At 43.5% G+C, this 16,632-nt stretch overlaps 1 protein-coding gene across 3 annotated transcripts in view; it reads left to right on the forward strand.

The window, feature by feature from the left end:
- The first annotated feature begins 638 nt into the window (after positions 1–638).
- The window catches only part of LOC120979167, a 33,818-nt gene continuing 17,824 nt past the window's right edge, over positions 639–16,632 (forward strand). Inside the window, exons 1-14 of one of the 3 annotated variants that reach the window (XM_040407730.1) lie at positions 639–858; positions 7,139–7,168; positions 7,284–7,572; positions 7,945–8,099; positions 8,181–8,219; positions 10,048–10,333; positions 10,511–10,665; positions 10,842–10,865; positions 13,112–13,141; positions 13,479–13,523; positions 13,616–13,648; positions 14,195–14,480; positions 14,553–14,710; positions 16,352–16,396. In XM_040407730.1, coding sequence (XP_040263664.1) covers positions 654–858; positions 7,139–7,168; positions 7,284–7,572; positions 7,945–8,099; positions 8,181–8,219; positions 10,048–10,333; positions 10,511–10,665; positions 10,842–10,865; positions 13,112–13,141; positions 13,479–13,523; positions 13,616–13,648; positions 14,195–14,480; positions 14,553–14,710; positions 16,352–16,396 — 1,780 coding nt within the window. In that variant the 5' untranslated portion in view covers positions 639–653. Of the gene's footprint in view, positions 859–6,015; positions 6,148–7,138; positions 7,169–7,283; positions 7,573–7,944; positions 8,100–8,180; positions 8,220–10,047; positions 10,334–10,510; positions 10,666–10,841; positions 10,866–13,111; positions 13,142–13,478; positions 13,524–13,615; positions 13,649–14,194; positions 14,481–14,552; positions 14,711–16,351; positions 16,397–16,632 lie in introns of those variants that run through there. The other 2 variants (XM_040407732.1, XM_040407731.1) reach the window with 2 other exon arrangements.

A 16,632-nucleotide genomic window follows, 5' to 3' on the forward strand; every position in this document is an offset into this window, starting at 1 on the left:
TAATAAATCCTTTATATTAAATACCAATTAATATTATATCACATATTATTTAACAATCTGATGACCTATACAGAGCTATTCTGTAATACTGCATATGAAGTCCCTGTTCAGACTTGTTTCCTGGTGGGTGCAGGCAGGACATGACCCCCCAAGATTGTGCAAGAAGCCAGATTTTTTTTCTCATGTAAACGCAGGTGCATTGTACTTAGTGGCTTCACAACACATTGCAGCAGGTATACCGCCAGACACACTACCTTTACACCGTGAACCTAAAGACTTGTGTGGACAGCTGGGTGCACTGAGAACTGTGTGCATAGCACTATCATGGAGGACACATTTCCATGGGTTTCTGCTCGTCTCTGGGGTTCGGACGCTCTCTAGCCCAGCGTCATCACGTATGGAGGGGTTTCCCAGAAATCTGTGTGGGAGGCACTTGTTCGGGTCTGCAGACACTAAGAATAAACCTTGGGGCATATTCACATGTAGCAGATCTGACAATCACTTCCATTCACTTGACTGGGGCTGTCTCCGCACCACATGGATTTCTACAAGCATCAGCCATGTGTGAATAGACCTAACAAAATATCCATAATGAGGTGACTCCAGCATATCAGGACCTGCGGTCAGCTCCCCTGCGGCTTCTGCCGAAGGTGATGTTTGTGACACAGCAAATGAATATTTCGACTGATTTATGTTACTTTGACCTTTTCACGGTCTCTCTGCAACATATAAAGAAGAAGAACCAGTCGAAAGGGTGGAAGCTTCCTGCGGAAACTTCTCTGCTCCACACCATGACCAGAGCTCTGGCATGTGCCATCATTGTGCTCCTCAGCATCCGGGGATCATATCATGGAGGTGGTGAGTTACAGGAAAGAAAGGGGATAGTCTAAATTTGCTTAGCAAAATTTATCTTTCCTTGATTCCAAAGGCAGCACAACACAAAGGGTTAATGTCTTGCTCCTCCCGTCTAGGACAGAAGTTAAATTATTAGTAAATCAGACTAACTAACTCCCCTATAAAGCAGTGCACACCCACTAGGTAGATGTGTTTTTTCCAAGCAGTGTATTTCTTAAGGGAGGGATATTTGTGCTGCCTTTGGACTCAAGGAAAGATAAGTTTCGGTAAGCAAATTTAGACTTTCCTTATCGTCCTTCAGGCAGCACAACACAAAGGGATCTGAAAAGCTGTATTAAACAAGGGCGGTCAAAATCGCAGCCTTAATAATTACTTGTCTGTCAAAGACAGAATTGCAAGCACCAGATGCATCCAACTTATATTGTTTTGTAAAGATGCATGGAGAAGACCATGTAGAGGCCCTGCAGAGTTGATCCAATGCTTATTTTTTTCTCTCCTCTGTCCAAGCAATTAAGTGGACGGAGTGGAGTGTGCTGTAACTCCACCTGGTAACTGGAGTACTCAGAATTTAGAAGCAGAATTTAATAGTATTCTTAATCCAAGCAGTGTAGGCTTGCTGGTTATTATACTGCTGGTCAGCTGACCTGAAGGACCCTGGTTCTCCAATAACCAGTAGATGAAGCTTGTCTTGTTCATCAGATTGAGGATTCTGATAGATGAATTTCTTAACTTACATTCATGTCAGATGAGAGCTTTGGTAGGATATAGGGCATCAACCTTAAAATCGAGTCTTTTTGATGTACTTACAGATATGGCCCTTGCAAAGTCTGACACCTTCTTGGCTGATGCACTTGCCACCAGAAATAAAACCTTCCAAGATACAAGTCTTACTGGTGCTTCTGTAAGAGGCTGAAATAGAGATTCAACCAGGGTCTTGAGGAGAACAGCCTGATCCCAGGCTGGAATAGGAGGCTTAACCGATTAAATTAAGAACGTAAAAAAAAAATGCATGAATGCATGAAAGCTCCATCTATGCAAGCAGTGGGGGTCGTGAAATGCGCTCTTACAGTGTTGGATTTTAACCCAAACTGGAAACCTTCCTGTAAAAAAAAAGTAAGACTTCAGACTGATCAGGCTTCTGCAAAGTTTCCTCCACCACATCTTACAAGCCCTTCTCCAGTCCTAAACAGTCAGATTCCATCTATGGTGGATTCTGTAGGCCTGCTTGAACAAGAAGGTTCGTCTGGACTGCATCTCCAATAATGTCCTCTGGAAAGTTGTAGCCAGTGAGGGATCATGCCCTCTTGGCCAGATGAGCACTATGGCTGAGACTCTTGTAGAGGAAATGGAGGAAAATTTGGATGAAAAATTCCCTCCCAACTGAGAGACAGGCCAACAATTTTTTCTGGTGGACCTGCTGGATTCAGGGAGCAGAACTTCTTGAACTTTGTATAGGAGGCTTTCCCCTTAGCATCTAAATGGGGGTACCCCATCTGCACACAATCTGTTAAAAATACAGTCGCTGAGACTTCAACTGTGACCTACTTACAGATCCGTCTGATTATTCAGAATACCTTGAATGTGGATGGCTGTCTACGGTTTAAGTCTAAATTTGACTGCATTGACTGTACCGTGGATCAGAGCAAATCCTGTGCCAATTGGTGATATAGCACATGTGGAGATACTATCTGTTTGCTCCCCCACTGACTGATTCTTGAACCTCCCCTAAATGAAGAGCTAGATATAGTGCTCCCAAGTCTATTGGATCACAGATACATCTATTGAGGAGATCGCCTCCCCTGAACTCAAAGAATGTGGAAGTGTACTTCCCGACCAGACTTATCGGAATGGTCAGAAAAAATCTACTTTGTTCAGTATTTCTTGGACGAAGCCATCAATACAGGTCTTCCCGAGTTTCTGGCTTGGTCACCACAAGACAAACCAGACTTGATAAACATTGGTCTCTTCCTGGAACAATGCTGGTTTGCAATGTACACTAATGCCCATGTTATGGCTTCTATCTAAGAGGTCAGAAAAATATATATTTGTAGAAAGAGCAGCTGCCTGGCCTGATCTGATAGCGATCTTGACTAGCGACAGGAGCGGCGGATGCACGGGAGGAAGGGGGGCTTGCACAGAAGATGCTGGGGAGCCCTGTTCAAATATTTGCTGTGTGGCCCAGTTATTTCTAGTTACTCCACTGGCACTTGGTGATGGGACCTTAGAACTCACATCCACCTTGATTTCTGGATGAGAGCTTAAGCAACCAGTTTCTGGAGTCTAACTGGAAGCCTAACTGGAGTTAGTGCCACCACTTAGTAAAAACACCAGGTGATGAAACCAAAGGCCAGTGAATTGAAGATGAGCTATCCTGGTGAGTGATGGCCAACCTGAGAACTTGCAATGGGTTGGGAGTAACGTGCATATCAGTATATATGCGATCTTGGCTATAAAATCATCTTGCTGGTGAATGTTACATCACGAAATTGTTCCGAGAAGGTATTTGTTTAGACACATCAGATCTAACCTCCATCTTACCTGTGGCTTTGGCACGGCATACACTCTTGAAAAGACCCCAGAAATTTCCTGGTAAAGAGGTCAAGATTTTCCTGTGAAGTCCTGAAACAACCACCATTTGAGGCTTTGTGAAGGGTTGACCATTTTGCCTTGGGGGTCAACTTCTTTAACCTGAGGGAGTGACCTGGGTACAAGATTCTATCCAGGAGTCTGACGTAATCCTTGCCCAATTTGAGAAAAAGTACTGTAATCCCTGTAGCTGGCCAGCTAAGACCTGTCCTAGGTTGCTAATATAGCTTATGTTTATACAGCTAAGGCTACTTTCACACTAGCGTTATTCTTTTCCAGCATTGAGTTCCGTCCTAGGGGCTCAATACCAGAAAAGAACTGATCAGTTTTATCCTAATGCATTCTGAATGGAGAGCGATCCATTTAGAATGCATCAGGATGTCTTCAGTTCAGTCTTTTTGCCTTTAAAGGACGGAGATAATACCGCAGCATGCTGCGGTTTTATCTCCGTCCAAAATTCCGGAACACTTGGTGAAATGCCGAAATTTTTTCCCATTGAAATGCATTAATGCCGGATCCGGTCCCGATTTTTCGTCAAAATGCATCCCGGCATTGCGGTCTGCGCATGCCCAGACCGCAAAAAATGTGAAAAAAATTTAAAAAATGCTGGTGGGGTGCGAGTGTAAAATAAATTGCACTGTTTGGACCTGAAACCCAGTGGTTATGAAGATCATTGTGAGAATGACCCCGAATAAGAGGCGATCCCTTACAATATATACACATATACAGAATATGTGCAGTACAGACCAAAAGTTTGGACACACCTTCTCATTCAAAGAGTTTTCTTTATTTTCATGACTATGAAGGCATCAAAACTATGAATTAACACATGTGGAATTATATACATAACAAACAAGTGTGAAACAACTGAAACTATGTCATATTCTAGGTTCTTCAAAGTAGCCACCTTTTGCTTTGATTACTGCTTTGCACACTCTTGGCATTCTCTTGATGAGCTCCAAGAGGTAGTCCCCTGAAATGGTTTTCACTTCACAGGTGTGCCCTGTCAGGTTTAATAAGTGGGATTTCTTGCCTTATAAATGGGGTTGGGACCATCAGTGGCGTTGAGGAGAAGTCAGGTGGATGCACAGCTGATAGTCCTACTGAATAGACTGTTAGAATTTGTATTATGGCAACAAAAAAGCAGCTAAGTAAAGAAAAACGAGTGGCCATCATTACTTTAAGAAATGAAGGTCAGTCAGTCAGCCGAAAAATTGGGAAAACTTTGAAAGTAAGGGCTATTTGACCATGAAGGAGAGTGATGGGGTGCTGCGCCAGATGACCTGGCCTCCACAGTCACCGGACCTGAACCCAATCGAGATGGTTTGGGGTGAGCTGGACCGCAGAGTGAAGGCAAAAGGGCCAACAAGTGCTAAGCATCTCTGGGAACTCCTTCAAGACTGTTGGAAGACCATTTCAGGGGACTACCTCTTGAAGCTCATCAAGAGAATGCCAAGAGTGTGCAAAGCAGTAATCAAAGCAAAAGGTGGCTACTTTGAAGAACCTAGAATATGACATATTTTCAGTTGTTTCACACTTGTTTGTTATGTATATAATTCCACATGTGTTAATTCATAGTTTTGATGCCTTCATAGTCATGAAAATAAAGAAAACTCTTTGAATGAGAAGGTGTGTCCAAACTTTTGGTCTGTACTGTATGTACTACATTTATTGTCTTTTTGTGAAACCTGATGAAGGGGAAATTTTAATCCCCAAAACGCGTTGTTTCTATTAAATAAGAAGAATTCATCCATTAAGACCGTCTTCACTGGTGATTTTGCGCCGAATCAGAACCCCTCTTTTTCTACTGCAAATACCGTTTGGGGGACTGGACATCCCATCCAAAAGAATACACAGTCTGAGGCTGCAGTCCCGGTACAAAGGTCTTATCTTCACTAAGTCTACAGTAGAGTTGAGCCTATATTAGCACAACCTCACAAGGGGAGCCTGGATATTTCTCACTATATTATTCTATTGTTTGAACATACTATCCTATTGTGCGCCCCTTTTTCTTCCTTTCTCTACTCCACTCATTCTTGGAGGGGAATCTAGATTGGTCCACACTATAAGATCACAACACATTGCAGCAGGTATACCGCCGGACACACTACCCTTACACCGTGGACAGCTGGGTGCACTGAGAACTGTGTGCATAGCACCGTCATGGAGGACACATTCCCATGGGTTTCTGCTCGTCTCGGGGGTTCGGACGCTCTCTGGCCCATCACATATGGAGGGGTTTCCCAGAAATCTGTGTGGGAGGCACTTGTTCGGGTCTGGACACACTGAGGATAAACCTTAGGGCATATTCACATGTAGCAGATCTGACAATCACTTCCATTCACTTGACTGGGGCTGTCTCCGCACCACATGGATTTCTACAAGCATCAGCCGTGTGTGAATAGACCTAACAAAATATCCATAATGAGGTGACTCCAGCATAACAGGACCTGCGGTCAACCCCCTGCGGCTTCTGCCAAAGGTGATGTTTGTGAAACAGCAAATCAATATTTCGACAGATTTATGTTACTATGTTACTATGTTACTTTGAGCTTTTCACGGTCTCTCTGCAACATATAAAGAAGAAGAACCAGTCGAGAAGGTGGAAGCTTCCTGCGGAAACTTCTCTGGTCCACACCATGACCAGAGCTCCGGCATGTGCCATCATTGTGCTCCTCAGCATCTGGGGATCATACCATGGAGGTGGTGAGTTACAGGAAAGAAAGGGGATAGATAGATAGATCATTACTTTTAGCTGAAAGTAATGGCTTTCTTCTGGCCGCTCTGCCATAAAGCCCAACTCTATGGAGCGTACGGCTTATTGTCATCCTATGTACAGATCCTCCAGTCTCTGCTGTGGAACTTTGCAGTTCCTCCAGGGTCACCTGAGGTCTCTGTGCTGCCTCTCTGATTAATGCCCTCCTTGTCCGGTCCGTCAGTTTTGGTTGGCGGCCGGCTCTTGGCAGGATTGCTGTTGTGCCATGTTCTTTCCATTTGGTTATGATAGATTTGATGGTGCTCCTGGGGATCATCAAAGATTGGGATATTTTTTTATAACCTAACCCTGACTTGTACTTCTCAACAACATTGTCCCTTACTTGTTTGGAGAGTTCCTCGGTCTTCATGGCAGTGTTTGGTTAGTGATGCCTCTTGCTTAGGTCTTGAAGCCTCTGGGGCCTTTCAAAAAAGGTGTGTATATGTAATGACAGATCATGTCACACTTAGATTGCACACAGGTGACATCATTTCACTAATTATGTGACTTCTGAAGGTAATTGGTTGCACCAGAGCTTTTTATGGGCTTCCTAACAAAGGGGGTGAATACATACGCACATGCCAAATTACTGTTTTCTATTTCTAAACAATAGTTTTATTCATATATTTTTCTCATTTCACTTCATCAACTTAGACTATTGTGTTCTGATCCATCACATAACATTCAGATTAACAAAACATTGAACTTAAGGCTGTAATGTAACAAAATAGGAAAAAGTCAAGGGGGGTGAATACTTTTGCAAGGCACTGTAGATAATAGATGTGAGATAGATAGATAAGATTAGATAGATAGATAGGTAGATAGATGAGATTAGATAGGTAGATGTATAGATAGATAAAAGACAAACCACGTTTTAAGCCAAAAATGATGTATCTAATTTGATAAATGCCCCACATTTTTATTTCATGTTCTTCTTGGCAGGTGCGAGTCCTGAGGGTTTAGTTCAACCAGGTGAGGAGATAATGTTTATGTTGTGGTCGTCGGTCACATTGTATCTCTTCTTCTTCTTCATCTTCTTCTTCCTCTGATATTTGATACAATTTCGTGGCCCCGTCTTGTCTTGCAGCTCCTAACCTCGCCCTGCAGGGGATCGCCACTCAGTCCTCTACTTATTCTTATTTTGGAAGCGCTCGGAACGCCAATGACGGATCTTTGGCCGCAAATTATTTAAGGTCACAATGTTCTTACACGAAGAAGGAATTGGATCCGTGGTGGATGGTGGACCTCAAAGCCCAGTACAGGATCATATCCATAGCCATTACTAACCGGGTCTTGGAATGCTGCAGAGATCGGATTTTTGGATCAGAGATCAGAATAGGAAACAACCCGAGTAATGGAGGAAAGTTAAACCCCAGGTAAGATTAAAGCTCCACTCAATCTCCAACCCAGTCTCCTGGCATTCCCTGCGTGTTCAGTGTCTGCAGAGTTTTTCTGGTGGTTTGCATTCCTGGAAATGCTATCTTTACATTGGGTTCGGAGCGGTCACTTTTATGTAGGACAGTCTTTTTGTCCTGCAGATAGCTTATGGGTGCCTTTATCTATTACAGACAGAGCAGTGGGGGGGAGGGCTCCTAATGCCGCCAGTTGCCTTACAGCTACTTGCAGGCTGACGAGGAGGTGGATGGCAGATCAGCATTGATACATCATAAGACAGAACGAAGGGAGGAACTGATCAGAGCTTTCTTGTAATTTTCTGAATTTTGCCCCATTCTATGACCTTTTTCCAGGTGTGGTGTCATCTCATCCATTGAATCTGGAGAAACTGTGTCGTTTTCTTGCCAAGGGATGGTCGGTCAATATGTGACAGTGACAATTCCTGGCCGGGAGGAACATTTAGTGCTGTGTGAAGTCCAAGTCTTCGGATTTCCTGCAGAAGGTTCAGGTGTGGTATATGATAGAACGAAAGGATAGAAAACATGAAAATGTCCAGATAATTACAAGTTCTCAATATCTTCAATTCCAGATTATGCGACTCCAACAAACCTGAAGACACCAAATGGAGGTAAGGAGAAGGGGGGGGGGGGGGGGGGGGCTAGGTACTGGCATCTAGTACAGGCAAGAAGCAGGCTTTATGTACCTGTACCATCATTGAGAGGTGCACATGGAAGGGGGCAAATCAAGAAATCATCGTCTTTCCCCCTCAACTAATCTCAGACCAGAACTGTCTATGGCTATAAGGCAGCTGGCTGGCGCAGGAGCCCCCCCCCCCCCCCCTTAATGAAGTCGAGTCCAATCTGAAGTGAGTGGGCTGTAATGAGGTCATGTGTACAGGGCCGTGTCTGTGCAAACAATGAAGAGACGTTGCGCCTGCAGGATACTATGGCCCCCATTTTGCATCCAGAAGGTCCCACTGATAAAACACTGATGGCCTATCCTAATGTGTCACTACTGGAGCATTATATAACAGAATGTTCTGCAACTTTCTGACCTACATTGAGTATTAATCATTTTCAGTTTTCCATCTCATTACTTCCACGGATGAAGATCTCTTCTAGTTTCATGTGGTGACCACACAACTGCGTGGCTCCTTACAGTACAGATATTAGAGAGATTTCTTGTAACGAACCCTGCACCGGTGAAAAGCCCACCCTCACGTCACACTGACTGTTACTAGGCCTTGTTTTGCCATGCGCGTATTTGACTGACCTGTAGTGTATGGTGGTCATCCTAGGTATGTGGCAGCATACTATGGTGGAAATCCATGATGTGTGGTTGCCAAATCTGATGTGTGGTGGTCAACTATGGGGTGTGCTAGCTGTCTGTGGTATGTGGTGGTCATCTATGGTGGTCATTTGTGGTGTGTGTTGGTCATCTATGGGGTGTGCTAGCCATCTGTGGTATGTGGCGGTTATCTATGGTGGTCATTTGTGGTGTGTGGTGGTCATCTATGGGGTGTGCTAGCTGTCTGTGGTATGTGGTGGTCATCTATGGTGGTCATTTGTGGTGTGTGTTGGTCATCTATGGGGTGTGCTAGCCATCTGTGGTATGTGGCGGTCATCTATGGTGGTCATTTGTGGTGTGTGGCGGTCATCTATGGGGTGTGCTAGCTGTCTGTGGTGTGTCGTGGCAATCGATGATGTGTGGTTGTCATCTATGGGGTGTCCTAGCCATCTGTGGTATGTGGAAGTCCTCTATGGTGGTCATTTGCGGTGTGTGGTGGTCATCTATGGGGTGTGCTAGCTGTCTGTGGTATGTGGAAGTCATCTATGGTGGTCATTTGTGGTGTGTGGTGGTCATCTATGGGGTGTGCTAGCTGTCTGTGGTGTGTTGTGGCAATCGATGATGTGTGGTTGTCATCTATGGGGTGTCCTAGCCATCTGTGGTATGTGGAAGTCATCTATGGTGGTCATTTGTGGTGTGTGGCGGTCATCTATGGGGTGTGCTAGCTGTCTGTGGTGTGTCGTGGCAATCGATGATGTGTGGTTGTCATCTATGGGGTGTCCTAGCCATCTGTGGTATGTGGAAGTCCTCTATGGTGGTCATTTGCGGTGTGTGGTGGTCATCTATGGGGTGTGCTAGCTGTCTGTGGTATGTGGAAGTCATCTATGGTGGTCATTTGTGGTGTGTGGTGGTCATCTATGGGGTGTGCTAGCTGTCTGTGGTGTGTTGTGGCAATCGATGATGTGTGGTTGTCATCTATGGGGTGTCCTAGCCATCTGTGGTATGTGGAAGTCATCTATGGTGGTCATTTGTGGTGTGTGGTGGTCATCTATGGTATGTAATGGTCATCTGTGGCCTGGAGGCTAGTTAGATATGTAGAGACTGAGATGACCAGGTGCCTCATACTTGAATTCTCCTTGATCTGACCCTTTTATGTAATTATTTTGCAGCTCCAAATGTGGCTCCTAAAGGCCTTGCCCAACAATCCAGCCTGTACAACATGTACGGAAAACCAGAGAATGCCATTGACGGATCTCTAGACAGCAACTACCTGTACATCCAGTGCGCCGGCACGTCTGACCAGGAGAACCCATGGTGGATGGTTGATCTGAAGTCTGAATATAAAGTCTTCACTGTTGCAGTCACAAATAGAGGAGATTGCTGCCCTGAGAGAATAAACGGAGCAGAAATCATGATTGGGAACTCGGATGAAAACGCAGGCACCAAAAACCCCAGGTTAAAAAATATCTATAAAGTGGACTAGGACAGGAATTCCGATCCCAGATACGCTAAGTCCATCAATGTCAGGATCCAACAACAGCCACTCGTCTATTAGCTCCTGTACTGTTATCTATAGGTGGGGACGGGGAGAGCTGTGGATGTTTCTGCTCATTACTCCTCTACCCTCTTCAGATGCGGAGTAATTACATCCATGGACTACGGACAGACTCTTGCCTTTGAATGTGATGGTATGAAGGGTCGGTACGTGAGCATCTTCATCCCCGGAGCCAATCGCTCAGTGACCATATGTGAAGTTCAAGTCTTTGGACTTCCAAGTGATAAGTCTGGTAAGAAAATCTATCTATCTATCTATCTATCTATCTATCTATCTATCTATCTATCTATCTATCTATCTATCTATCTAACTATCTATCTCATATCTATCTATGTATCTATCTATCTCATCTCATATCTATTATCTATCTATTTTACTAAACAATTTTAATCTCTTTCTTCCTTCTAGATGAGCAGGTTCCCAGCAGTGAATGTAAGTCATCTATTCTGTTATATACTTATATACATAGGAGCAGACCTGATCACAGGATGGAAAACACAGAATATAATTCTATAAGGCCTCATCCACATTGATGTGTCACATTTTCAGTCTACAAAAAAATGGATGACCAAGATAATTTCTGTGGATTCCCATCAATCTTCATTGAATGAAATCTATATGTTAGTTTTCTGTTAAATAAATTTCAGCAAATGATCCTTAGTTACATCCTGTATTATACTCAAGAGCTGCACTCACTATTCTGCTGGTGGAGTCACTGTGTACATATATTACTTATCCTGTACTGATCCTGAGTTACATCCTGTATTATACTCCAGAGCTGCACTCACTATTCTGCTGGTGCAGTCACTGTGTACATACATTACTTATCCTGTACTGATCCTGAGTTACATCCTGTATTATACTCCAGAGCTGCACTCACTATTCTGCTGGTGCAGTCACTGTGTACATACATTACTTATCCTGTACTGATCCTGAGTTACATCCTGTATTATACTCCAGAGCTGCACTCACTATTCTGCTGGTGCAGTCATTGTGAACATACATTACTTATTCTGTACTGATCCTAAGTTACATCCTGTATTATACTCCAGAGCTGCACTCACTATTCTGCTGGTGCAGTCACTGTGTACATACATTACTTATCCTGTACTGATCCTGAGTTACATCCTGTATTATACTCCAGAGCTGCACTCACTATTCTGCCGGTGCAGTCACTGTGTACATACATTACTTATCCTGTACTGATCCTGAGTTACATCCTGTATTATACTCCAGAGCTGCACTCACTATTCTGCTGGTGCAGTCACTGTGTACATACATTACTTATCCTGTACTGATCCTGAGTTACATCCTGTATTATACTCCAGAGCTGCACTCACTATTCTGCTGGTGCAGTCATTGTGAACATACATTACTTATTCTGTACTGATCCTAAGTTACATCCTGTATTATACTCCAGAGCTGCACTCACTATTCTGCTGGTGCAGTCACTGTGTACATACATTACTTATCCTGTACTGATCCTGAGTTACATCCTGTATTATACTCCAGAGCTGCACTCACTATTCTGCTGGTGCAGTCACTGTGTACATACATTACTTATCCTGTACTGATCCTGAGTTACATCCTGTATTATACTCCAGAGCGGCACTCACTATTCTGCTGGTGCAGTCACTGTGTACATACATTACTTATCCTGTACAGATCCTGAGTTACATCCTGTATTATACTCCAGAGCTGCACTCACTATTCTGCTGGTGCAGTCACTGTGTACAAACATTACTTATCCTGTACAGATCCTGAGTTACATCCTGTATTATACTCCAGAGCTGCACTCACTATTCTGCTGGTGCAGTCACTGTGTACATACATTACTTATCCTGTACTGATCCTGAGTTACATCCTGTATTATACTCCAGAGCTGCACTCACTATTCTGCTGGTGCAGTCACTGTGTACATACATTACTTATCCTGTACTGATCCTGAGTTACATCCTGTATTATACTCCAGAGCTGCACTCACTATTCTGCTGGTGGAGTCACTGTGTACATACATTACTTATCCTGTACTGATCCTGAGTTACATCCTGTATTATACTCCAGAGCTGCACTCACTATTCTGCTGGTGTAGTCACTGTGTACATACATTACTTATCCTGTACTGATCCTGAGTTACATCCTGTATTATACTCCAGAGCTGCACTCACTATTCTGCTGGTGCAGTCACTGTGTACATACATTACTTATCCTGTACTGATCCTGAGTTACATCCTGTATTATACTCCAGAGCTGCACTCACTATTCTGCTGGTGCAGTCACTGTGTACATACATTACTTATCTTGTACTGATCCTGAGTTACATCCTGTATTATACTCCAGAGCTGCACTCACTATTCTGCTGGTGCAGTCACTGTGTACATACATTACTGATCCTGAGTTACATCCTGTATTATACTCCACAGCTGCACTCACTATTCTGCTGGTGCAGTCACTGTGTACATACATTACTTATCCTGTACTGATCCTCAGTTACATCCAGTATTATACTCCAGAGCTGCAATCACTATTCACTACATTGGTCATGGATTGTATATTATGATTGAGTTACTGATTTTAGTTGATTTCTGTTTTTCGGTTTCTTATTTATCTTTTCAGTCTCTTTCTTGAGATTTATCTCTTTTTCATGCAGTGATCTTTTTGTCTTCTCTTTCTTGCAGATCCTGATTTCTTTCCCACTAAACGGCTTTGTAAGTTTGGGTTTTGTAATTCTGTCGGTGTAATATCTTCCTTATTGATGCGCCCTCTCAGGACGTGATGTAGGACGCAGTCACGTATCGCTATACAGAGACTGGTCCTGCTCTTTCCATTCCTGTGCAGTCACATCCCAGTAGCAGTACATTACTAGAAGGCACGCTGACTGTGGCGTAAGAACGTCCACGCAACGGCCCACGTGCCTCCTGGCAGCTGCACACTTTACAACAAGGATTTCTGTTAATTTCAACATTGGGCGACCTGTGTGAGAAAATTGCTATAAAGTACCATAAGTTACATGATCATGTATTAATAAATGTCTCCTCCTTGTAGTCCCGGATATCTGGCACCTGCTCAGTGACTACTACTTTGATGAGGGTAAGTGTTCCCACCACGCAGTAGAACTTGCTTTACTGCAGAGGATAATGGACGCCCGCTGACACTACATTCCATGCTGTTTGATTTTCTAGATTCTAAGGAGGAAGAAGTTGTAGAATACGAAGGTTTGTAATAAAAGAGTCCATGATGTAACCTAAAGTCTCGGGTAATAATGTTTCCTCGTGGAGGCCACCAAATTCAATGGCGGACCTTCTACTAGACCTTGCAACATAACTAAGGATCCAACAAGAACCTTCTCCATACGGGAAGCAGGTCTGTCAGCCGACAGCCGTTTCTGGGTCTTTGCCTCTTGTCAGTGCAGAGCAAGGGTCAGGAACTGGGTTGAGTGAGAAGGCTAAAGCTTATCCCCATGGACAATTAATGTCCATCACCCAGACAAACCAGTGCCCTGCTCTGCACTGCGGATGGTCCTACTTTTCATATAGAGAAGATTCTGCTCGGCGTAGGTCCTTACTTATGTCACAAGGTCTGTTAGAGGGTTAGAGCTTTGTAGAATAATTTAGATCTTTTGCTCCATATTCATTCATTCAGGATTTTTGGGTGGAGTTACCCTCTAATTACACATAAGTCATCACAAATTGTGTGATGGGGTGGAGCTTTGACAACTTTTCAGATTTCTCATAACCAAAAAGACACGTGTTTGATCATAGGAGACAACTTGGCTTTCAGAGGAATCACCTCTCAGTCCAGCACTTATGATAAATTTGGCGCGTCTGAAAATGCCATAGATGACTCTCCCAGCACCATATACATGTCCGGACGGTGCTCGCATACTGACCTGGATGTAGAACCCTGGTGGATGGTGGACCTTATAAACGTCTACAACATCACCAAAGTGAAAATTAGAAATCGAGGTGATTGCTGCCAGGAGAGGATCAACGGAGCGGTAATTAAAATTGGAAATTCTCCAGAAAATGGTGGAACTCAAAATTCCAGGTAAATGGATTGTCCTAGTGTAAAAAGAGACAGACAGGTATCCAGATAATGTCAGCTCCCACTTTCTCACAGATGCACCAAAATCGAATCACTGGGTCTTGGAGAGGAGGGGGAATATGTCTGTGGAATGGTGGGTCGGTACATTACTATCACAATCCCAGGCAAAGCTGCATATCTGACTCTGTGTGAGGTGAAGGTCTACGGTACTAATGTCTCCGAACAGTACACAGGTAAGAGAATGACTGGAGACGGCCAACACATGAAGAATGTAAGGAATATTTCATAAAACTCTGCAGTTTAATATATTGTTATTAGGCCCAACATTGATCTAATTAATTTCTGATTTGATCTCTATAGAGATCAGAGCACCATTTTCTTGTCTGCCTTTAGCCACCACTAGAGGGAACTCAGCATCTTACTGTATATAGATATATACAGCCACCACTATATGGAGCTCAGGAGATTACTGTATATAGATATATACAGCCACCACTAGAGGGAACTCAGCATCTTACTACATACAGATATATACAGCCACCACTAGAGGGAGCTCAGGAGATTACTACATACAGATATATACAGCCACCACTAGAGGGAGCTCAGGAGATTACTACATACAGATATATACAGCCACCACTAGAGGGAGCTCAGGAGATTACTGTATACAGATCTATACAGCCACCACTAGAGGGAGCTCAGGAGATTACTACATACAGATATATACAGCCACCACTAGAGAGAGTTCAGGAGATTACTACATACAGATATATACAACAACCACTAGTGGGAGCTCAGGAGATTACTACATACAGATATATACAGCCATCACTAGAGGGAGCTCAGGGGATTACTACATACAGATATATACAGCCACCACTAGAGGGAGCTCAGGAGATTACTACATACAGATATATACAGCCACCCCTAGAGGGAGCTCAGGAGATTACTGCATACAGATATATAGAGTCACCACTAGAGGGAGCTCAGGAGATTACTGTATACAGATCTATACAGCCACCACTAGAGGGAGCTCAGGAGATTACTGTATACAGATCTATATAGCCTCTACTAGGGGGAGCTCAGGAACTTACTGAACACAGATTCTACATTGACCTCACAAACAATACAGTATGCAGTTGGATCTTGAGCTCCCCCTGGGAGAGTGCAGGCAGACAAGATTGTATTATGCAACTCTATTTCGGGAGTTTTAAAGAGGACCTTTCACTAGTTTAAAAACTAAAAACTAACTATATCAGTGGGCAGAGCGGCGCCCAGGGGTCCCCCTGCACTTACTAGTATGTCTGGGCGCCGCTCCGTTCGCCCGGTATAGACTCCCAGGCTATGAGCTGTGCGCTACGATTGGCCAGAGCTGCAGCAAGGGACAACCCTAATACAAAAACTCCGCCCCGTACAAAAGAGGGAGCTACAGACACCGGAGCCTATACCGGGCGAACGGAGCGCCCAGACATACTAGTAAGTGCAGGGGGACCCCTGGGCGCCGCTCTGCCCACTGATATAGTTAGTTTTTAGTTTTTAAACTAGTGAAAGGTCCTCTTTAAACTTCATATTGGAATAATGGTGCACAGAATATTAGACCTATTTAGAGGAACTGCCCTTTTTCACATGGAGATGTTTGTACTAAAGTGGTCACATGAGTTTCTAGCCGCTATCCACATAAATTACAGCTCTAGGATGCAGAAATGTATTTATGTTCCCTCCCATCAAAGGATGATAAGATTGAAAAGACATACGGAGAAAACCTTCTCCAATTCCTCCCAATGTAAACATCACCAACAAATCCCACCGTCTAGCCTTCATTTTTTATGCTTTATAATAATAACAGTAGTAATAATGTATCTTTTTCTTTTCAGGCGCTCCATCAAAGCCAGATTTATATGACAGTGAAGAACAGCAACGTACGTCTGGTAACTTTGTATCAATGACCATTACTGAAACAACATATTGTAACATTTATTATCTCTATAAATATATTGTAACATACATAGTTACATAGTTACATAGTTAATACGGTTGAAAAAAGACATAAGTCCATCAAGTTCAACCAAAGGGTTGGGTGGGGACGCAAATCCCTGAAGGAAGTGAGACTCAGATTTCTATACGTTTTCATAAGCATTAATGTTGTTTACTTTTA

Source organism: Bufo bufo, chromosome 9 (genome assembly GCF_905171765.1).
Source record: "Bufo bufo chromosome 9, aBufBuf1.1, whole genome shotgun sequence".
Lineage (NCBI taxonomy): Eukaryota > Metazoa > Chordata > Amphibia > Anura > Bufonidae > Bufo > Bufo bufo.